The sequence below is a fragment of the Ornithorhynchus anatinus genome, chromosome 20 (genome assembly GCF_004115215.2).
Source record: "Ornithorhynchus anatinus isolate Pmale09 chromosome 20, mOrnAna1.pri.v4, whole genome shotgun sequence".
NCBI lineage: Eukaryota > Metazoa > Chordata > Mammalia > Monotremata > Ornithorhynchidae > Ornithorhynchus > Ornithorhynchus anatinus.
The window spans coordinates 12,840,439-12,862,837 of NC_041747.1; the positions used below are offsets into that span (position 1 = coordinate 12,840,439).

The 22,399-nt window shown below is 49.4% G+C and overlaps 1 protein-coding gene across 5 annotated transcripts in view; it reads left to right on the forward strand.

Annotated features, from left to right (window-relative positions):
• Positions 1-6,463: 6,463 nt before the first annotated feature.
• Positions 6,464-22,399, forward strand: part of TMEM255B (transmembrane protein 255B) — a 42,035-nt gene continuing 26,099 nt past the window's right edge. For 4 of the 5 annotated variants that reach the window (XR_003753921.2, XM_029048211.2, XM_039914927.1 and 1 more), the window contains exons 1-7: positions 6,464-6,594; positions 9,904-10,046; positions 10,598-10,660; positions 14,389-14,478; positions 17,012-17,092; positions 20,776-20,861; positions 21,401-21,560. Coding sequence is in view for 4 of the 5 variants with exons in the window: in XM_029048211.2 (XP_028904044.1) it covers positions 6,510-6,594; positions 9,904-10,046; positions 10,598-10,660; positions 14,389-14,478; positions 17,012-17,092; positions 20,776-20,861; positions 21,401-21,560 (708 nt within the window). In the remaining variant the exon portion in view is untranslated. The remainder of the gene's footprint in view (positions 6,595-9,903; positions 10,047-10,597; positions 10,661-14,388; positions 14,479-17,011; positions 17,093-20,775; positions 20,862-21,400; positions 21,561-22,399) is intronic. The other variant, XM_029048209.2, reaches the window with a different exon arrangement.

A 22,399-nucleotide genomic window follows, 5' to 3' on the forward strand; every position in this document is an offset into this window, starting at 1 on the left:
TCATCCCTTCCTACAACCATTGATTCAAACTTGAAAAACAAGGCTGCACTCCAGTAAGAAAACATTATTCATCAGTTTGGCCCTTGAAACAGTTTCACCAGCTCTGCCCCTTTTCAAGAACTAATTGTGTGCGCGACAGGGACGTTGTCCACCTGGATCATCTTGTATCGGCCCCAGGATTTAGTTCAGCGTTTGTCACACGGTAAGCACTTAGCAAATGCCTCAGTTATTATCACGAAAGGCTCTCCCTTGTTGGCGGTGTGAAGCAGCGGGGACAGATTAGATGGACCTCGGGCCTGGAGCTCAGGGGGCCTGGGTTCTAATCCCGGCTCCTCGCCCTTGCCGGGGTCACGGGCAAGTCACTTCGCTTCTCCGGGCTTCGGTTCCCTCATCTGTAAAGCGGGGTTGAAAGATTGCCCATTGTGGAACAAGGGACCGGTCCAATCTCGAAACCTTGTATCTCCCCTAGCGCAGAGCACGTCGTAAACCCTAAGGAGATATTGATGTCTCTCTCCCCGGCCCTCTAGACTGTAAACTCATTATGGGCAGGGGGGCGTAACTGCTAATTCTCTTGCGCTCTCCCCAGCGCTTAGTACGGTGCTGTGTGCATAGTAAGCGCTCAATAAATGAGCGCTTGAGAGAAGCAGCGTGGCTCAGTGGAAAGAGCGTGGGCTTGGGAGTCAGAGGTCATGGGTTCTAATCTCGGCTCCGCCGCTAGTCAGCTGTGTGACCTGGGGCAAGTCACTTCTCTGTGCCTCAGTTACCTCATCTGTCAAATGGGGATTAAAAAAAACTGTGATCCCCACGTGGGACAACCTGATCACCTTGTATCCCCCAGCGCTTAGAACGGTGCTTTGCGCATAGTAAGCGCTTAACAAATACCACAATTATTATTATAAATACTGTTGATTGAGTGATGATGGGAACAATAATAATGGCAGGGAGACGTTGCAGCTTTCGTCCACTAGGGGGCAGACCGAGGTTGTACCTGGCCGTGGTGTAAGGCCTTTATCGATATCATTATTATTATTATTATTATTACTGTTATTACTGTTATCATTATTATATTCGGCAAGCACTGACTATGTGTCGAGGGAAGCAACGTGGCTCAGTGGAAAGAGCCCGGGCTTGGAAGTCAGATGTCATGGGTTCTAAGCCCAGCTCCACCGCTTGCCAGCTGTGTGACTTTGGGCAAGTCACTTAACTTCTCCGTGCCTCAGTTACCTCATCTGTAAAATGGGGATTCAAACTGTGAGTCCCATGTAGGACAACTTGATCACCCTATATCCCCCCAGCGCTTAGAACGGTGCTTTGCAAGTAAGCGCTTAACAAATACCACCATTATTATTATTATAATAAGCACTGGGGTAGATATGAGTTAATGAAGATGGGTGCAGCGCCTGTCTCAGCTGGGACTCACAGTCTAAGTAGGAGGGAGAACAGGCGTGGACTTCCCGTTTTACAGATGAGGTAACTGAGGCCCATAGAAGTTAAGCGACTCGCCCAGAGTCACAAGGCGAGTGACTGGCAGAGTCAGGATTAGAATCCAGGTCCTCACTCTCAGACCTGTGCACTTTCCACTAGGCCCCGCTGCTCTTCTATGTGCAACCTGGTGGTGGTGATGATGATTTGTAAGTGTTCCTGTGTGTCTCAGGCACTATACTAAGCATTGGGGTAGGTAAAAAGTTAATCAGGTTGGACACAGGCATCGGATCCCCTCTTTTTCTAGGTGAGGAAACCGAGGCCCACAGAAGTTAAACGACTTGCCCGAGGTCACACGGAAGGCAAGTATTAGAGCTGAGGGACTAGGACCCAGGTCCTCCGACTCCCGGCCCCAGCCTCTTTCCACTAGGCTAAGCCGCTTCTCAGCTAGACCCAGACCGATGGCTAGGAAGGGTCAGAAAATGAGGAATAAAGGGCTTTAGGAAGCCACCAGCCAGGGCTTTGCCCTGTTGGTTCCCAGCCCTTCACCCCTGTGTTGGGAAGCTGAAGGGGGTGCTGGGTTCCGGGAAGCCGCAAGAGCCAAGATGAAAAAGCCTCCTCGGGAGGAAGAAATATCAATTCAACCTTTCGGGGGGGGACCCAGGGGAAATTGGGATTTAGCAATAAGTAGAGCTACAGCTCACCCTGATGAGAGAGTCAAGAAGAGAGGGGATGGAGAGGAAGTGATGGTAGAGGGCGGAAGTGACCCGTTTCAGGAATTCAGAGAAGAAATGTAAGCAGGGAGGTGGATCAAGAAAGAGATTCTGAAGAAGTCGGGATGACTTGGGTGGATTTGAAGGAGGAAAAGCTATGCGGACCAACAGAGAGTGAGAAGTTGAATATAACAGCGAAGAGGCGGCCTGGCCTTGTGGAAGGACCACAGGGCCAGGACTCGGAGGACGTGGGTTCTAATCCTCGTTCCACCACATTCATTCATTCAATAGTATTTATTGAGCGCCTACTATGTGCGCTTGAAATGTACAATTCGGCAACAGATAGAGACGATCCCTGCCCATTGACGGGCTCACAGTCTAATCGGGGGAGACGGACAGCAAGCAAAACAGAACAAAAGACAACATTATCATGACAAATAGAATCAAGGGAATATACACATTATTGACAACATAAATAAGGTAATAATATATACAAATGAACACAGTGCTGAGGGGAAGGGGGGAAGAGCAAAGGGTGGGGGAGGGGAGCACATCTGCTGTGAGACATTGGACAAGTCACTTCTCTGTGCCTCAGTTCCCTCATCTGTAAAAATGGCATGAAGAGTGAGCCTACTTGAGGCAGGGAGTGTGTCCAACCGGTTAGGTTGTATCGACCCCAGCACTTAATAGTGCTTGATACACGGTAAACACTTAACCTAGCGGAAAGAACGCAGGCCTGGGAGTCAGGGGACCTGGGTTCTTACCCCTGCTCTGCCAATTGCTTGCTGCGTGACCTCGGGCAATTCACCTAACTTCTCTGTGCCTCAGTTTCCTCAGTAGAATGAGGGATTGATAGCTTTTCCCTCTCCTATGGAGACTGTGAGCCCCCATATGGGGCAGGGACTGCGTTCAACCTGATTAACTTGTATCTACCCCAGCATTACCCTCCCCAGCATCACACCTGGAGAGTTTCCAGTACTCTACCAGACTCGACTACGGGAGGGAGAGTCAAGCAGAGACATACTACCCATCCCATTCCTAGCTTGGCCAGTGGCTAGTGATCTGCAATCTGCTACAAAAGTCAAAACTCACCTGGGCCGGGCAGCAGCAGTACGGCAGAGAGTCGAGGGCGGAGACTCGAGTTTACTGTGCGGAAGGCGGCAGTGGGAAACCACTTTGGGATTTTTACCAAGAAAACTCTCCGGATCCACTACCAGGACGATTGCAGATGGAGAGGGGCGTTCCGGGAGCGACGTGTCCAAGGAGTCGCTGCGGGTTGGAGACGACTCGACAGCATAAGACAAGATCCTAGCACTCAGAACAGTGCTTGACACATAGTAAGTGATTAGCAAATGATAGTAGTAATAAAATACCATTTTTTAAAAAATGGCGAGGGACGAGAGTGAGAAGAGGGCCAGTAATGTTGAAACCGGGGTTGGATGTAGAGACTAATCATGGTATTTGTTAGGTGCTGTACTGAGCGCTGGGGTGTTAAGCTCATTTTGGGCAGGGAATGTGTTTATCAATGTATGTTCCTCTCCCAAGCGGTTAGTTCAGTGCTCTGCACATAGTAAGCACTCAATAAATACAATCGAATGAGTACAAGCAAATGGGTTTGGATACAGTCCAAGGGGGAGCCCTCTTGAAAAGCAGTAAGGAAGCAAGAGAAGAACAGTGAGGAGGGCAACTTGGGGAAGCAGGAAGAGGAAGTTTCTTGTCTCCATCACACAGATGAGGAAACGGTCACCGAGTTAACGTTTAAGATCTCGGGGCAGGGCCCGAGCTGGAATGAGAAACCCAGTCTCCTGACTCCCGGCCACAGGTTCTGGACACCTCGCATCCCAGTGCTCGTTGGGAATGGCAACGGATGTCATGAGAATGGTAAAGTGTTTTAGGATCGAGAGTTTAATGTTCAAAGTCAGATATCTATCTGGTGGGCAGATAATCAACTACTTTTGGGAGGTCACTTCACAGACTTAGTATTCATTCCCGCTGGCCTCCAACGTGGGTTTCAGAGAGAAGCCTGGAAGTTGTCACGGCTCTATGGGTTGGAAGCCCGATTATGGGGGGTCGAGGAGAGGAGACAGTGGGTGTAAACTCTTTCGGGGATCTTGGAAAGATTAAGTGCTTAGTAGAGTGATCTGCACGCAGTAAGCACTCAATAAATAGGATTGAATGAAATGATAGGGAGATGGGGTGGTACCTGAAGAGTGAGCCTACTTGAGGCAGGGACCTGGGGTCGTGACATCAAGAGAGTTTTTTTTATTTTAGGAGAAGGATTACATGGGTGTGTCTGTAAGTAGTGGGGAAGGAGCAGTTGGAGACTGAACAGTTGAAGTTGGCAGTCAAGGAGAGAAGAAGATGGGGGCAAATGTTTTAATAAGAGGGAATGTATCTGTTTATTGTTGCAGTGCACTCTCCCAAGCACTTAGGACGGTGCTCTGCCCACAGAATGCACCCAATAAATATGATTGAATGAATAAATAATAAGGTTCGAAAGGGCAATGAAGTTAAGCCTGTGACAGGAAAATGCCATCCTTTTTTCTGTCAATAACAGCCCTTTCGTGCCTCCCCAACATCATTCTCCTCGTGCGCGCTGCAAGGCCCAAGCATTTTATTCATTATGTCTTTGACTAAACAATTAACCTTTGAAAGATGTTCCGCTCACCAGATGTAATTGCCGGGGGTAGGGTTTCGGCAGACATGACTGTGACTTCCAGCAGGCTCTCGGATTTCACTTTACCCACGTTCAAGACATTCTGGCTTAGAAATCTGAGCGGTCCGGCCCGTAATCTTACTTTTATGTTTCTGTTCATACGAGGAAACCACATCAGTATCAGAAGGACCTTTCGGCGCACCTCTTACATGCTGTGGCTGTTTTTAAATGTATTTCTTTAATTTTGTGGGTCTCAGATTTTTCCAACACACAGACGCACCGCTTCACATTCATTTTCTTAATTGCTCTCCTTTACATTATTTATTGTCCATCCCTTAATATCGTCGGTTATTTGGTTACGGCGATGAGATCGTATTCTACCGTCGGGAACGGCCGAGGATTCTAGGGTGGCGATACTCCATCCATGAGCTTGTGACTTCTTTATTATTATTACCGTTATCACTAATAGCAGTCATAATGGTATTTAAGTGGTTGCTGTGTGCCCAGTGTTTCTAAGCACTGGGGGAGATACAAATTCATCAGGTTGGTCACTGTCCCTGTCCCACGAGAGGCTCACTGTCTCAAATAATAATAATGTTGGTATTTGTTAAGCGCTTACTATGTGCAGAGCACTGTTCTAAGCGCTGGGGTAGATACAGGGTCATCAGGTTGTCCCACGTGAGGCTCACAGTCTTAATCCCCGTTTTACAGATGAGGTAACTGAGGCACAGAGAAGTGAAGTGACTTGCCCACTGTCCCACAACTGACACGTGGCCGAGCCGGGATTCGAACCGATGACCTCTGACTCCCAAGCCTGGGCTCTTTCCACTGAGCAAGTCATCTGAAGTTTCAAGTCTTAAATCCGGAACTGAAAATGTCCCAGGGATGAACATCATGTGCAACATGTCTAAATCCACACCCGATTTCAGCCTGAGAAGACAACAGAGAAACAGCGTGGCTTAGCGGAAAGAGCCCGGGCTTGAGAGTCAGAGACGGTGGGTTCTAATCCTGACCCCGCCATTTGTCAGCTGTGGGACTCTGGGCCAGCCACTTCACTTCTCCGTGCCTCAGTTCCCTCATCTGTAAAATGGGGATTAAGACTGTGAGCCCCAAGGGGGACAACCCTGCTGACCTTGTATCTGTCTAGTACGGTGCAGGGCACACAGTAAGCGCTTAACAAATGCCACCATTAGAGCTTTCGCTTGCCCGCTGTGTGACATTGGACAAGTCACTTCATCTTGTCTGTGGGGCGGTGCTTCGTACGTTGGTTTGAACCCGCTACTCTCAAATTGGATTAATTAATCCCTTCTCACTCTCATCTCACCTATCTGGCCTCTGGCCAGGAAAGCCCTCCCTCCTCCAATCCCCCAGACGATGACTCTCCCCCCCCCCTCCTCAGAGCCTTCTGGAAGGCCCACCTCCTCCAAGAGGCCTACCCGGATTAAGCCCCCTCTTTCCTCTTCTCCCGCTCCCTTCTGCGTGGCCCTGACTTTTGGTCCCTGTGGCCTGGCCCGCGACTGAGCCCCCGGAGGGCCCGGAGCCAGGCGCTGGTGCTCCTGTCCATCGTGGCCTGGGCCCATCTGTCCAGTTTGCAGGAGCTGCGGGGAGGGGAGGGGGCGGAGGGAGGATGGAGGATGGAGGCGGAGCTCCCCCCTGCCTGGGAGAGAAGACTCAGACTCCGGTGTGCCCGGCTGAATAGCAGGGTTAGGGCCAGGGGGATGCAGCAGCAGCCGCCCCCTCCTCCTCTGCCTCCTCCTCCTCCTCTGCCGCTGCCGGGACCTTTGGCCTTGCTGGGACCCACAGGTAAAGCTGCCCCTCCAGGACCCCCTGTCCGGCCGGCAGCCGGTGCCCTCGCCCGGGCCGGACCTCCCCGGGGAGGGCACTGGCTGGGCAAGTAGGACCTGGGCGGGGGGAGGTAGGGTGGGCAGCGGGGGGGACAGGTTGGGTGGGCTGGCACAGGTAGACCAAATTTGGCTTCCTATTCCAGCACTTACAATTTAAGAAGCGGCACCTTGGCCTAATAATAATAATAATGTTGGTATTTGTTAAGCGCTTACTATGTGCCGAGCACTGTTCTAGGCGCTGGGGTAGACACGGGGGAATCAGGTTGTCCCACGTGGGGCTCACGTCTTAATCCCCATTTTACAGATGAGGTAACTGAGGCACCGAGAAGTTAAGTGACTTGCCCAAAGTCACACAGCTGACAAGTGGCCCAGCCGGGATTCGAACCCATGACTTCTGACTCCAAAGCCTGTGCTCTTTCCACTGAGCCACTCTACTCTGAAAAAAAATAATGTTGGTATCTGTTAAGCGATTACTATGTGCAGAGCACTGTTCTAAGCGCTGGAGTAGATAAAGGGTAATCAGGTTGTCCCACGTGAGGCTCACAGTTAATCCCCATTTTACAGATGAGGTCACTGAGGCACAGAGAAGTTAAGTGACTTGCCTACAGTCACACAGCTGACAAGTGGCAGGGCTGGGACTCGAACCCATGACCTCTGATTCCCAAGTCTGGGCTCTTTCCACTGAGCCACACTGGCCTAGTTGGTAGAGCCAGAGCCTAGCTGTTAGAAGGACTTGAGTTCTTATCCTCCTTCTGCCCCTTGCCTGCTGCAAGGCTTTGGGCCAGGTACTTCACTCCTCTGGGCCTCAGTGACCTCATCTGTAAAATGGGGATTAAGGCTGTGAGCCGTAAGTGGAACGGGGTCTATGTCCAACCCGATTAGCTTCTATCTCCTTCAGCGCTTAGAGCAGTGCCTGGAACACTGTAAGCGTTTAACAAAAACCACAATTATCATTCGGGGACAAAGGAACAACAGCACAGCGACCCAGCAAGCAGGTGGTTCAGGGGACCGCTAAGGTGCCCAGGAGGGCCACTGGTAGCCCTTCAGGGCTAAAGTCAACTGTGTGACTTTGGGCAAGTCACTTAACTTCTCTGTGTCGCAGTTACCTCATCTGTAAAATGGGGATTGAGACTGGGAGCCCCACGTGGGACAACCTGATTACCTGGTATTTGCCCCAGCACTTAGAACAGTGCTTGGCACATAGTAAGAGCTTAACAAATGCCATTATTATTATTATTAAAGTAACAACAGCAGCACAGTGCTACACTCAAGCAGGCAGTTGCCTGGGTAGCCACTGTGGTAGCCACTGCCGCCTCGACCACCCCCACTGACCCCTTACCTCCCCACTGTGCCTGTCCGCCGTGAATACACCCAGTCGATCGATGTTATTTATTGAGCGCATACCCTGTACAGAGCACTGAGCTAAATGCTCGGGGAGAGTACCATCCAATAGAGCTGAATGTGAAATAGATCAGAGGAGTCTTAAAACCTTCTCATAAGCCAGTGGTATAGAGGGACTCTCATTGAAATCAGAGATTAATGAGTCGCTAAATTATTTATTGTTGTGCAACCCAAGAGTGGTGTTCGGATAATATTGCTTCCTGGAGCTCAAAGAAGCTTTTTCTAGTCAGCTAGCTAGCATCAGGTTTTAGACGCTATAATATGCTCACGGCATTATTATTATTACTGAGTGCTGACAAGTTGTTTCTGATTCATAGCGACTCCACGGACATATTTTGTCCGGAACGCTCTGTCCTCCGCCGGAGTCCGCAACCTTTCTAACCGATCTCCCGTTATCGTTGTGCTGGTCTCTATCCACCTAGTTGCTGGTCTGCCTGTTCCTCGTTTTCCCCGGACTCTTCCTAGCATTAGTGTCTTCTCCAGGGAATCGGTCCTTCTGATTTATGCGTCTAAATTATGCTCATCAAGTCGAGTTATTTGACCTTTCAAAGACCACTTGGGCTTAATTTGCTCTAAAATCCATTTGTTTGTTTTTCGGGCAGTCCTTGGTATTTGCAAAAGCCTTCTCCAACACTACATTGCCCAAGAATCAAAGTGGAGATAATAGCTGTAGCCTCAGAGTGTGGAAGAGTAATGAGTTTCAGCATTTTGGTTGTGCTTTAATTAGGAAGATAAGGGTCAAAGCCATGTTGGTTGACTTTCTCAAACTATCACTCCCCTTAAAGTTAAGTTTGGAACCCCAAATTAAGTTGCCGTTGCTATTATAGACCTATTAAGGATCATAGAGCTGGGAAGAAAAAAACAGTCACGAAAAATGATTTAAAGGCTATTAATTTTAAAAGTTTTCTTTGGTTTTTTTGATTCACCGTCGATGCATGCAGATGATTTGGAAAAGCTGTGGAACTTTTTTGTAAAAAAACTTTAACCTCCTGTTGCTAAGAAGATACTTAAAATGTGGACCACACCCAAATAACGACCGAACAGGTGACCCAGCAGAGCAGCCTGGCCTAGTGGAAAGAGCGCGAGCCTGGGAGTCAGAGGAGCTGGGTTCCAATTCTGCTCCGCCGTTGTCCACTGTGGGACCTTAGGCGAGTCATTGCTTCACTTGCCTCATCTGCAAAATTCAGATTAAAACTAGGATCCCCCGGTGGAATGGGGGCCGTGGAATGAAGGCCGTGTCCAACCCTATTATCTTGTATTTACCTAGCATTTAGTACGGTGCCTGGCACGTAATAAGCGCTTAACAAATACCATTAAAAAAAAACAACAAGAAACTCAAAACCCCTGAACAGATAACTGAAGAAGATAAAAGTAGTAGAAAAAAGATCTTCCTTCTGTTTAAAAATGAAGAACAGATCCCATCGAGAAAGAGGAAGTCTTTAAGGATAGCCAGATCATGTGAAAACAAGAAATTCAATGGGTCACCCGGAAATATGAGGAGCATATTCACACGGAGAGAAGCAGAGAGGCTCAATGGAAAGAGCATGGATTTGGGAGTCAGCGGTTGTGGGTTCTAATCCCTGCTCCGTCACTTGTCAGCTGTGTGACTTTGGGCAAGTCACTTCACTTCTCTGAGCCTCAGTTCCTCATATGGAAAATGGGGATTAAGACCGAAAGCCCTACGTGTCTTAATCCCCAATTTACAGATGAGGTAACCGATGAGGTAACTGAGGGACAGTGTCCAACCAGATTTGCTCGTGTCCACCCCAGCACTTAGTACAGTGCCTGGCACATCGTAAGTGCTTGCCAGATACCATAATTACTGTTATTACTGTTAATAATAATTGTTATTATTCTATTCCCACAGGGCAGTTTGCCAAAAGAAAGAAGACTTCTCTGTGGTTCGCTGTCTCTCTTCTGATTGTATCGGTTTTCATCCTGACCATTGGCTTGGCAACGACCACCAGGACGGAGAACGTCACCGTGGGAGGCTACTACCCTGGAATCATCGTGAGTGTGTCTCAAGTCCTCTCTGGGGGAGCTCACAGAGAGCCGGGGTGGATAAGGACAGTTTCCCATCGAGTTGTCAGACCGAGGTGGAAAAGTGAAGGAAGAAGGAGGGAAGCCGGGTTGGGAATGATGCCCCTCCGGAATCTTGTTCCACCAGAGCGTTTCACTGTGGGACTGAGGGACCTCACCTCCGCCTTCTTATTTTTTTAATCGTATTTGTAAAGTGCTTACTATGTGCCAGGCACTATACTAAACGTTGGGATAAATTCAAGACAATCAGTTTGGATACAGTCCCTGTCCCCACATAGGATTCACAGTCTTAATCTCCAGTTTACAGGTGAGGTAACAAGCACGGAGAAGTGAAGTGACTTACCCAAGGTGACACAGTGGACTAGTGGCGGGATTTCCACTCTTGGGGGTCACAGTGTTTAGAAACCCAGTGTCTTATCCTTATTAAGTGCTAAGTTTCCTTTCTGTGTTCCCGGGGTGTTGCTGCACGACTAACTTTGTTTCTTTTGGGCTTGTCTTCTTTCCCCGTTTTTTCTCCTTAGCTTGGTTTTGGATCTTTCTTAGGGATCATTGGCATCAATTTGGTAGAGAACAGAAGGCAAATGGTAAGAACAGAAACGCTCTTCTTTTCCCACAAATATCATTGGAAATATCCGTTTGGGAACCCAAATCAACGATTTTTTTTTGGTGGTATTTGTTAAGCGCTTACTATGGGCCAGGCACTGACGTCAGCGCTGGGGTAGATACAAGCTAATGGGTTGGATACCGTCCGTGTCCCACATGGGGCTCCCAGTCTAAATCCCCATTTTACAGATGAGGTCACCGAGGGTGCGGAGAAGTGAAGTGACTCGCCCAAGGACACCCAACAGACCAGTGGCGGAGCTGGAATTAGAACCCAGGTCCTCTGACACCCAAGCCTGTGTTCTTTCCACTTGGCCACACTGCTTCTCTTTATTTAGAGTATTTATTAAGAGTGTAGTAATAAAGTAATTGTGGTATTTGTTAATCTATCAGTGGTATTATTGGTTGCATACTGGGTGCAGGGCATTGTACTAAACGCTTGGGAAAGTACAATACGAGAGAGTGGGTAGACATGATCCCTACCCTAAGAAAGCTAGAGGGGGAGACAGACAATAAAATAAATTACAGATAGAGAAAATGAATGAATGAAAGCAATCTCACTGTCAGCAGTGTCATCTTTGACAGAGAATAACCTTCTTATTCAGGTGCTGCAAGAGAGAAGCAGCTTGGATAAAGCTTGGGCCCGGGAGTCAGAAGGTCATGGGTTCTAATCCTGGCTCTGCCACGGCCTACTGTGTGATCTTGGGCAAGTCATTTCCCTTCTCTGGGCCTCAGTTCCCTCATCCGTAAAATGAGGATTAAATACCTGTTTTCTCTCCCATTAAGAGTGTGAGTCTAAGTACTCTGACCTGATTGCTGTCACTGCAATATCTGGCCCATAATAAGCAGTTAACAAATATTACCATTTAAAAAAGTATTATTATTATTATCATTGTACTTTCCAAGTGTTTTTTACAGTGCTCGGCACACAGAAAGCACTCAATAAATATGATTGAATTATTATTATTGAAGCAGCTTTCCTAGGGTACTGTTAATCCGTGGCAAGTATGGTCCTTTCTGACATAATACGGAAATTGTGTTCTTGAAGAACTTCATACTTTGAAAAAATCCCCGTGACTGTCAATTAGAGAAGCAGCGTGGCACAGTGGAAAGAGCACGGGCTTTGGAGTCAGGGCTCATGAGTTCGAATCCCAGCTCTGCCACTTGTCGGCTGTGTGACTGTGGGCAAGTCACTTAACTTCTCTGTGCCTCAGTTCCCTCATCTGTAAAATGGGGATGAAGACTATGAGCCCCACGTGGGACAACCTGATTCCCCTATGTCTACCCCAGCGCTTAGAACAGTGCTCGGCACATAGTAAGCGCTTAACAAATACCAACATTATTATTATTATTAATTCAGTAGGAAATAACTGGCTACGGGTTGGATGATTGAAAAACACAGACAGGCTCAAGCTCTTTCTGCTAGGCCATGCTTCTCTCCTTTTGAGGTAGCCCTTGAGGGTCTTGCATTGAGTGTGGCCTAGTGGATAGAGCACGGGCCTGGGAGTCAGAAGGTCATGGGTTCTAATCCCGGATCTGCCACTTGGGCAAGTCACATCGCTTCTCTGGGCCTCAGTTCCCTCATCCATAAAATGGTGATGAAGACTGAGTCCCATGTGGGACGGGGACTGCGTCCAACCCGATTGTGTAGTATCCACCCGGCGCTCACGACACTGCCCGGCACATAGTAAATGCTCAATTCCATCATTATTATTGAGGAGAGAGGGATGGTAGCATGGGAGAGCGGCAACGCCGGTGTCCCCTTGACCATCTTGAACCCTGATTCCCTTTCCTCACGGCTCTGGGACCTGTAAATCCCACGCGACTTCATTGTGTCCGCTTCACCTCCTTTGCCCACTGGTGCTGCCCCTCGCTCCACCTCAATGACCGGGAAGCCTGGTCTTATTTCATTTCTCCGCTGGTAAAAGAAAATGTCTTTCCATTCCCTCTTCTTGTTATCACTGGCTCGACAGTTTCCTCTCATGATTTGTTGAAACTCTGACTCCACCGCTTCAGTACCCCGTAGCCCGGTGGGTAGACCCCGGGTCTGGGAGGCAGAGGACCTGAGTTCCAGCCCCGGCTCCGTCACTCCCCGGCTGTGTGACCTTAAGCAAGTCACTTCTCCGCCCCCTAGTTACCTCAACTGTAAAATGGGGATTAAGACTGTCAGTCCTATGTGGGACAGGGACGGTGTCCAACCCCATTTGCTTGTATCCACCTTCCCGCTTCGTACAGTGTCTGGCACAGAGTAAGCGCTTAACAAATACCACAATTATTATCATTAGTTTGTAAGTTAGTTGGAGTCGGGGATCATGTCTACCAACTCTGTTGTAGTGTACTCTCCCAGGAGATTAGTACAGTGCTCTGCATGCAGTAAGTGCTCAATAAAAAGTATGTTTGAATGCTTCTCAGTATTCTTTAGGAGTTTCTCTTGGATCTGAAAGTGTCAGCTTTCTGTCTGTGGGATGGAGAAACAGCTGCCAAGAATAGGATGCTGTCAATTTGGGCTGTTATGACTTCCTTTATTACTCCACACCTTAATTTATTTTTGTTTCTTTCCATCAATGCTGAAGCACTGAACTTTCTTAGCTAGAAGCAGATGTCCCTCTGCTCTTTCTCAAGAGTATGAAGTCAGTTTTGTAAAGTTTCAGACCTTTGTTTTACTGCTCAAATTTCCTTTTTGCCTTTAACGTGTATTTTTAGGCCTACTACAAGTGCTTTTTACTGCTTCTTGAAAGAGTCTGGCTGAGAGCTAATCAGAGAGTTGTTTTGCAGGTGGTCCCATTGGAATCCAAGGATTTCTCTAGTGAAATTCTCCTCCCTTTAACCTTCCTCCCTATCTCAAAATTGACCACTTATCCCCATATTTTGTTTTCTGTCTTTTAGCCAGTTTTCCTCTCAAGCACAGAACATTGCCTCCGGTGCCATGATTATGTCACGTTAACTTAATCAAACACCTTTTAGAAGGTCAAGCAATTCTACTCACCGGTTCCCTTTATCTATGAGAGTTGACCCCCTTAAGGAATTTAAAGAATGCTATCTCATCAGTGAAGCATGATTTGTATTACAGAAACCATATTTTCTTTCCTCCAACAGATTATTTTTTTAACCAATGCTCATTACCAAATATTTAAATGATAAAATCCTTCCTCAGGTGGAGTCAGAGGACCTGGGTTCTACTCCTGACTCTGCCACAAGCCTGCTGTGTGACCTCGGGCAGGTCATTTAACTTCTCTGTGCCTCAGTTCCCTCATCTGCCAAATGGCAGGGATTGTCTCTGTTGCTGAATTGTACTTCCCAAGCGCTTAGTACAGTGCTCTGCACGCAGTAAACGCTTAATAAATACATATGAATGAATGATACCTGTTTTCTGTCCCACCAACCTGATAATCTTGTATCTACCCCATCGCTTAGTACAGTGCTTGACATGTAGCGCTTAGCAAATACCATCATAATTATCAAGTCTTATGTCCCAAGCCTACAAGTAGAGGTAATAGCAACAGCCGTATATATTAATAATAATAGCACTTATTATGTGCGAAGCATTGTACTGAACAACAGAACGATAAACGGACACAATCCCTGCCTACAAGGAGCTTACAGTCGAAAGGAATGAAAGAAGACAGCCGGGAGTTTGAGTGACTGGATGAGAACCGGTTCCTTGTTTTCCCAAAAACACCCCTGATTTTTTTCCTCCTTCCTGTCGTTTCAGTTGGTAGCCTCGATCGTATTTATCAGCTTTGGAGTGGTGGCAGCTTTCTGCTGTGCAATAGTGGACGGGGTGTTTGCGGCTCGCCACATTGTGAGTACCGTTCAGCCGTCGCCTCGAAGAACTTTGACCCCGGAAGTTCCTCTCGCGGTCATAATGCCGTGTCACGGAATTTCCAGGCCTTCCCTCGCCATTTCAAGGAGTTGGGAATTAGCCCAGAAGCTGGTTGGAATTGAGGGGAATTTTGGAGGGCTTGGAAGGTGGGGAGGGGGAGGATGTCTGGAGGCTTTTTTTTTTTCAGGAGAAGGGGCGTTCCAGGATGAGGGAATTGCATGACCGATAGATGTGAGGTAAGACAGGAGAAAGGTACGATAAGACTTCACCTGACTGTCGTATTGTACTAATAATAATAATAATTTGGGTATTTGTTAAGCACTTACTATGTTCCAGGCACCGTACTCAGCACTGAGGTGGATACAAGCATATCGGATTGGACACGGTCCATGTCCCACATGAGGCTCAGAGTCTTAATCCGCAATTTACAGATGAGGTAACTAAGGCACAGGGAAGTGAAGTGACTTGCCCAAAGCCACCCTGCAGACAGTCGGTGGAGCCGGGACTGGAACCCATGACCTTCTGACTCCCAGGGCCGTGCTCTATCCACTGTGCCATGCTGCTGCTCATTGGCAACATAGAAGGGAGAGAGAGGAGGGGAAATGAAAGCTTTGTCAGGGAAGATGTGATTTTAATAAGGCTTTGGAAGTTGGGAGAATAATGGTGTGGATGTGTGCAGGGAGTTGGTGGCGAGCCAGATGAGTTATCTTTATGTTATTCTGTACTCTCCCAAGCGCTTAATACAGTCCTTTGCACACAGTAAACACTCAGTAACGATGATTGAATACTAGTTCTGGAGTGACACTTTGTCCCAGCCAGGAGATTAGCTGATTTTCCCTCTAGAGACATCTGGAGTCTGCTTTTCCCTAAACCCAAATTTAAATGCATTTAGAATCCTCTAACCTTGCCCAGTATTTAATCGATCAATCAGTCAAATGTATTTATTGAGCACTTACTGTGTGCAGAGCACTGTACTAAATGCTTGGGAGTGTACAGTATAGCTGAGTTGGCAGACACATTCCCTGCCCACAACAAGCTTACGAGCTGGGGGGGAGATAGACATTAATATAAATAAATAAATTATGGGTAAGTGCATAAGTGCTCTGGGGCTGAGGGAGGGATGAATAAAGGGAACAAATCCAAGTGCAAGGGAGGCTCAAAAGGGAGTAGAAGAAGAGGAAACGAGGGTCTAGTCGGGGAAGGCCTCCTGGAGGCGGTGTGCCTTCAGTTTGTAGGTGGGGAGAGGCATCGTCTGTCGGATACGAAGAGGGAGGGCGTTCCAGGCCAGAGGCGGGTCGTAGGCTAGAGGTCGGTGGCGAGAGAGATGAGACTGAGGTACAGTGATTAGGTTAGAATAATATTTTTATTCAGAAAAATACTTTGGGTGTGGAATAATCCCTGGCAGACCTCAGCCTTCAAGCCAACCCTAACCCCACCCCTGAGCTAGACCTCCTTTCCCTCCAGCCTGTGAGCTTTTTGTGGGCAGGGGATGTATCTGTTTATCGTTCTCTTATACTCTCCCAAGCGCTTAGTACAGTGCTTTTCACACGGTCAGCGCTCGGTAAATACGATTGAACTGAACTGAACTACGGGGCAGAGCCGGACTCACCCCCAATCATGGCACATGCTCTCCTTCAGGCCGTGCAAGAAGAGCGAGCCCTCTCTCTCTGTACCCGCTCCTCTGCATCCCCATCTCTTGATTTTCCTTCATGCACCAAGGTGGATGGAATCCTTATCAGATGCAGCAAAGCGTTCCTCTCTGGGATCTTTACTGAGGAATACCAGGTGCTCCCTTCTCTTATCTTAATAAGACGGGAGAAGCACAGTTTTTCCACATTTTTCCCTCCACATTTCCCTCCACATTTTTCCTGAAGTAGAAATAATTGAATCTCTCGTTCCGCCGAGATTATTCTTTGCCGTTCATCTTGGTGTAGGAACTCAGTCGATCGTGAAGGGGATCTTTCCAGACTTTCCGAGGGACTGAAAAATGGAATAGGATGAAAATGATTTGCTAAACTTAACTACAGTTCGCCCACTGCTGACACAAACATAATAAGAAGCAGAGTGGTCTAGGGGAAAGAGCACAGGCCCGGGAGTTCGAATCCCAGCTCTGCCACTTAATTGCTGTGTGACCTTAGGCAAGTCACTTAGCTTCTCAGTTCTCTCATCTGCAAAAGGGGGGGGGGTCAATCCCCGCTCTTCCTACTTGAACCGTGAGCCCCTTTAATCTATCCTAGCGCCTAGAGCGGTGCTTGAAGCACAGTAAAAGCTTAACAAATATCACTATAATAATTATTATTATTATGACAGATCCCAGGACACAGGCAATGAGAAGGGAAAGGGCATAAGGGGATGAGGGATTAGTTGGTGTGTTGAGCCTAGGGAAAGAAATCCATGGGTGAGGTGCAGAATCAGTCCCTGGCACGTGCTATCTGGGTTCCTCTGGCTCCGCCGAGGCTAGAGATGAAAACTATTTAATTGCACTGATGCTCATTCTTTCATTTCCTTCCAGGAACCGAGGCCTCTGAACACGGGAAGATGCCAGTTCTATTCGAGTGGGATGGGATTCGTCTACGATGTTTATCAGACAGAGGTAAGGGAAAGCCACACAGCGGCTCACGGGTTTCCGACTTTTTTTTGTAAGGGGCCCAGCCTCACCCACCCTCCACCCCCTGTTCCGGCTGGCTTTTCCCGGCTCACGAGCTCCCAGTGGCAGCTCTTCTCGATCCATCATCGATACCGAGTGGCCTACTGGAATTGTTTGGTGCCTAATAGCTTTCTCCAAAGGGATTTTCACTGATCGAAAAATTGAAAGAAATATCTCAGATAATACATCGAGCTTCGCCTCGAACCCCTCCAAACTAGTGGGACTTGAGTTTGGCCTTCCAGGGTTGACCGTGCTTGGCAGAGGGAGGTATTTTCCACTTTCGGTCATGCTGAAGTGATAAAAGCACGGTGAGGCTTCTGCATAGTTTACTGCCCGAAACAGATGTGAGTTCTTGCCTCCTCTTTCTTTTGATAATGAAAAGGTAAGAGGAGAAGCTGGTGGCAAGGAGAAACGGTGTGGACTGGTGGGTAGTGCATGGGTCTGGGCAGCAAAAGGACATGGGTTCTAATCCCAGCTGCGCCACTTGTCTGCTGGATGAACTCGGGCAAGTCGCTTCACTTCTCTGGGCCTCAGTTTCCCTCATCTGTAAGATGAAGACTGTGAGCCCCATGTGGGACGCCGACTGTGTCCGCCCTGATGTGTTAAGCGCTGGGGTGGATACAAGCAAATTAGCTTGGATATAGTCCCTGTCCCACAAGGGGCTCACAGTCTTAACCCCCATTTTATAGATGAGGTCACTGAGGCCCAGAGGAGTGAAATGACTTGCCCAAGTTCACAGAGCAGACGAGTGGCAGAGCTGGGATTAGAACCCAGGTTCTTCTGATTCCCAGGCCTGCGCTCTAGCCATTAAGCCACACTGCTTCTCCTTCTGACCCTTTTTTTGGTAATGCTATTTGTTAGCTGCTTACTTTATGACCAGCACTATTCTAAGAGCTGGGGCGGATACAAATCGAATGAGTCGGACACAGGTCCCTGTCTCAGAAGGGGCTCACAATTTAAAAAGGAGGGAGAACAGGTATTGAATCCCCATCTTCCAGTTGAGCAAACCAAGGCACAGGGGAGTTTAGAGACCCGCCTAAGGACACGCAGCAGGCAAGTGGCAGAGCCAGGATTTAGAACCAAGAGCCTCTGACTTCCAGGCCTGTGCTCTTTCCACTAGCCACGCTGCTTCCCAGCCCTGCTTCCTTAGCCCTTGATCCATAATACTGTAAGATCCTAGGGAGCAGGGATCTCAACTACCAGCTCCGTGATTGTGTCCTCTCCTGGTGCTCTATACAGTGCTCGGCACACGGTAAACACTCGATGAATACCACTGATGGATTGATTGACCCCTCAGTGTTAAAGCTGTGACCGTCAGCTTTAACAGAGACAGCAGTGAGAGACAGCATCCCAGACGGATTTTGCACTTCAACATCTCAGCAGAATCTTTCCTCAACCCCGGAGGTGTGCGCCAAAGACATTTTTCCCGAGGCCGTTTATTTGACACCTCTCGGGCTGTTAGTCACGCACAACTTATTCCGTCCAACGTCCCGAGAAGGCTTGACTTTTGCAGTTGACCCGGTCTGTGAAAACTTTCCACAGTTCTGTAGAACGTTTACGGCTCCACCTTCAAACGCCTGACTTCCTTTCTCTTCTCAGAGGAGCATACGCCTCTGACAGGCTCAGCTCGATTTTGACTCCAGATTCCTTCCAGTTCTTGCCTTTCATCGGAAGAAGGGCACCCAAAAAACTTAGTGCCAGGTCCACGTGGCTTTGAGTTGGACCCTGCTCTGTACACAGTACAGTGCTCTGCACACAGTAAACACTCACTAAATACGGTTGAATGAATGAATGAATGCAATGACCCAATGGATTAGAGCCCGGGCCTGGGAGTCAGAAGGACCTGGGACCTAATCCCGGCTCCCCCACTTGTCTGCCGTGATCTTGGGCAAGTCACTCTGCTTCTCTGGGCCTCAGTTTCCTCAACTGGAAAATGGAGATGAAGACTGTGAGCCCCATGTGGGACGGGGATTGGGTCCAACCTAATCACCTTGCATCTAACCCGGTGCTTAGTATAGTGCCTGGCCTATAATATGCGCTTAGCATATGCCACAATTATTATTCTACAAGAAACCACCACTTTGACCCATCCCCCTTATTCCCCGGTGCTAATTTCCTCCCGGGCTTTCTTCCAGTTTTTCCAGCCTTTCAAATCCTTCTGAGTGTGAGTTTCCCAACTTCCCTCCCTTCAGGCCCTCTGGCTCGGGTCTTCTGACCACTTAGCTACATAATGCCGGCCAGATACTTGTGTCGGGGAGACAGGGAGACGGAACAAGCTGCTTCTGCTCCTCGGGATGAGGGGAAGGAGCTTGGGGCAGAGGAGATTGGAAAATGAGCTAGAGGATCCGGACGGTGGTGACGCTGGGCCCGCCCAGAGTTGATGGAGGAGATTCGGAAGGTCCGATCCTTCGTGTGCCCCCGTCAGAATTCCTCTCGGGATTGTCTGCGACCTGGCAGGGCGGGGCCTTAGTAGAAATGGCCGACGAGAGCCGGGGGAGCCCCGGCCCTTTCCGACGGGAATATTGTCAGCCCGGGCCCGCTCTAGGCCTCCCCTGCTTGACCGCGGTCTCCTCAGATGTCCGGTCCGTCTGACGGGTGGTAAAGGCGGAAAGCCTCCCCGCGGTCTCCTCTGATATTACCTCTCCTCGGAACAGAGGGACCAGGCCCAGCCTCGGAAGGAAATCGGGGTACCCAATTGCCTCATGGCAGCGGGGAGCAGTGAAGACCCTCCTGACCCTCCCGGGATGGCCACCGTCTGGGAATTCCCAGGCTTTATCAAGGTTGCCACCGCCTGTGCGCTGAGTCCTAGCCCGCTCCCTCCGGCATTGGCCTTGTGGGGCAGCCATCTTCCCCTCCCCTCCCTTCCCCTGAAGCCCCCACACCTCGCCTGTGCTGACGTTTGGGGTGTTGGGAGCCATTCTGCCCATCCTTCCCCAACCATTCTCCCTGTCGCTCCCGGTGAGGAGAGGCCTCTGCCGTTTATGACGTAGCCACGGGACTTTCGGTTCTCCTCCCTTCAGCCCCTTCCCTCCGTCCTCCAGGGCAGGGGAGGGTCACGCCGCGTGGTCGGCGGGGTGCACGGTGAGGGGAGAGGGGCCCCGGGAGAGGCAGCGAGGCCGGAAGCCGGGTGCTGGTGTCGGGGGGTTGCCGGGCTAGTGAGAGGTGGGCAGGGATTCCACAGCGGGAGGAAGACGGAGGCTGCTGGGGTAGACCAGGCTGTAAAAGGGACCGTGCCCATCCCTGTTCTCCCTCCTTAGGGTGTGAGCCCCATGTGGGACCTGAGTATCTACCTGAGTATCTCGTATCTACCCCAGCGCTCAGCACAGTGCTTGGCACACTGCCATAACTATCACTGGAACAGGTAGTCAGAAGAGTCTAATAGAGTAAAGCATGATCCTTGCCTTCAAGGAGCTCAAGCTCCAGTAGGGGAGACGGACACGAGAGTAAATTATAGGTGGTAAATTACCTACTCTAGTGTATCCTATTCTCGCAAGTGCTCAGTACAGTGTCCCGCACTCATTCAGGGCCGGGGCTGGGGCAGGATGGCCGGTTTAACGTAGCCGAGGTGACAGAGGACTAAATCCCATCAGTTGGGGACTTCTGAGATGACCGAACTGTCTCGTCTTCAGGTCATGTGTTACACCTTGACGAGCAAGTGCCAGCTGAAGGTAAAAAGCAACACCTGCTACTGCTGTGACCTGTATAACTGTGAAAAGTAAGTACCTCCCACCCCACCCCGCCGCTTTCCACCAGAAGACCTGGGTTCTAATCTCGGCTCCCCCGCCTACCTGCTGGGTGATCTTGGACAAATCACTTAACTTCTCTGTGCCACAGTTTCCTCAGCAGGAAAATGAGGACTCGATGCGTGTTCTCCCTCCCTCTTAAATTGAGCTGCGTCCAATCTGATTATCTGATATCTAGTCCACTGCTCAGTACGGTGCCGGCCTAGTGGTGGATAGAGCCTGGGCCCGGGAGTCAGAAGGACCTGGGTTCTAATCCCAGCTCTGCCACTTGTCTGCCGTGTGACTTTGGGCAAGTTGTTTCGTTCTCTGTGCTTCAGTTCCCTCAACTGTAAAATGGGGAATAAGACCGTGAGCCTCACGTGGGACCCGGACTGTGTCCAACCTGATTATCTTGTACCTACCCCAGTGCTTAGTACAGTGCCTGGCACGTAGTGAGCGCTTAGCAGATACCATTAAAAAAAAAGATTTGAGGGGAGCCGAGTCCAGGAGCTGACCTCTGGGTGTTCATCAGCGCTGAGCAGTCCAGCAGCTACTACGAGTTCGTCGGCGTGAGCGGCTGTCAGGATGTGGTCCATCTTTACCGGCTGCTCTGGTCGTCCACGGTCCTGAACACCATCGGCCTGTTCCTGGGGATCGTCACCGCGGCCGTCCTGGGGGCCTTTAAGGACATGGTGAGCCCCTCCTGTCCCCCCCAACCCCCCAAAACCCCTGGCTCCGAAAGCCCAATGTGCTCATAGGAGCCGGAGGACCGCTAACCTTTATGTAGCCACGTGGCCTAGAGGAAAGGCCACAGGGTTGGGAGTCAGGAGGACCTGCATTCTAATCCCTGCTCCGCCACGTCTGCCGTGTGACGTTGGGCAAGTCATTTAACTTCTCGGGGACCTCACTCATCGGTAAAATGGGGATTAAGAGTGTGTCTAATCTGATTAGCTTGTATCTGCCGTAGCACTTAGAGCAGTGGTTGGCACGTAGTAAGCGCCTAGCAAGTATCGTAATTATTATTTTGTAGTATTTTGTAGTACTGACTTACTCAAGGTCACAGAGCAGGCAAGTGGAGGAGCCGGGATTAGAACCCAGGTCCTTCTGGTGTGTTTCTGGGAGAACAACAAGCGCTAAAAAGAAAACAGAGTGGGCCATTTTTCTCTGTGAGACGATGATCCCCGTAATAAATTGTGGTATTTGTTAAACACATAGGAAGTGAGGCTAGAAAACCGAGGGCTAGAGAAAGTGCCAGATAATGAGAAGACACAGTCCCTGTTCCCCATGGGGCTCACATTCAAGAGGAGAGAGGGAAGACGGGAATTTCAGCCCCATTTTGACAGGTGAAGGAACTGAGGCACAGAGAAGTTGTGACTTGCCCAAGATCGTACAGCCATCACGTGGCGGGGAGTCGGGAGCAGGGAGCGAGTTCTCTCGTTATCGTTTCCGGCTCTGGTCGGAAGCAGCGTGGCCTAGTGGGCCTGGGAGTCGGAAGGACCTGGGTTCTAATCCCGGCTCCCCCACTTGTCTG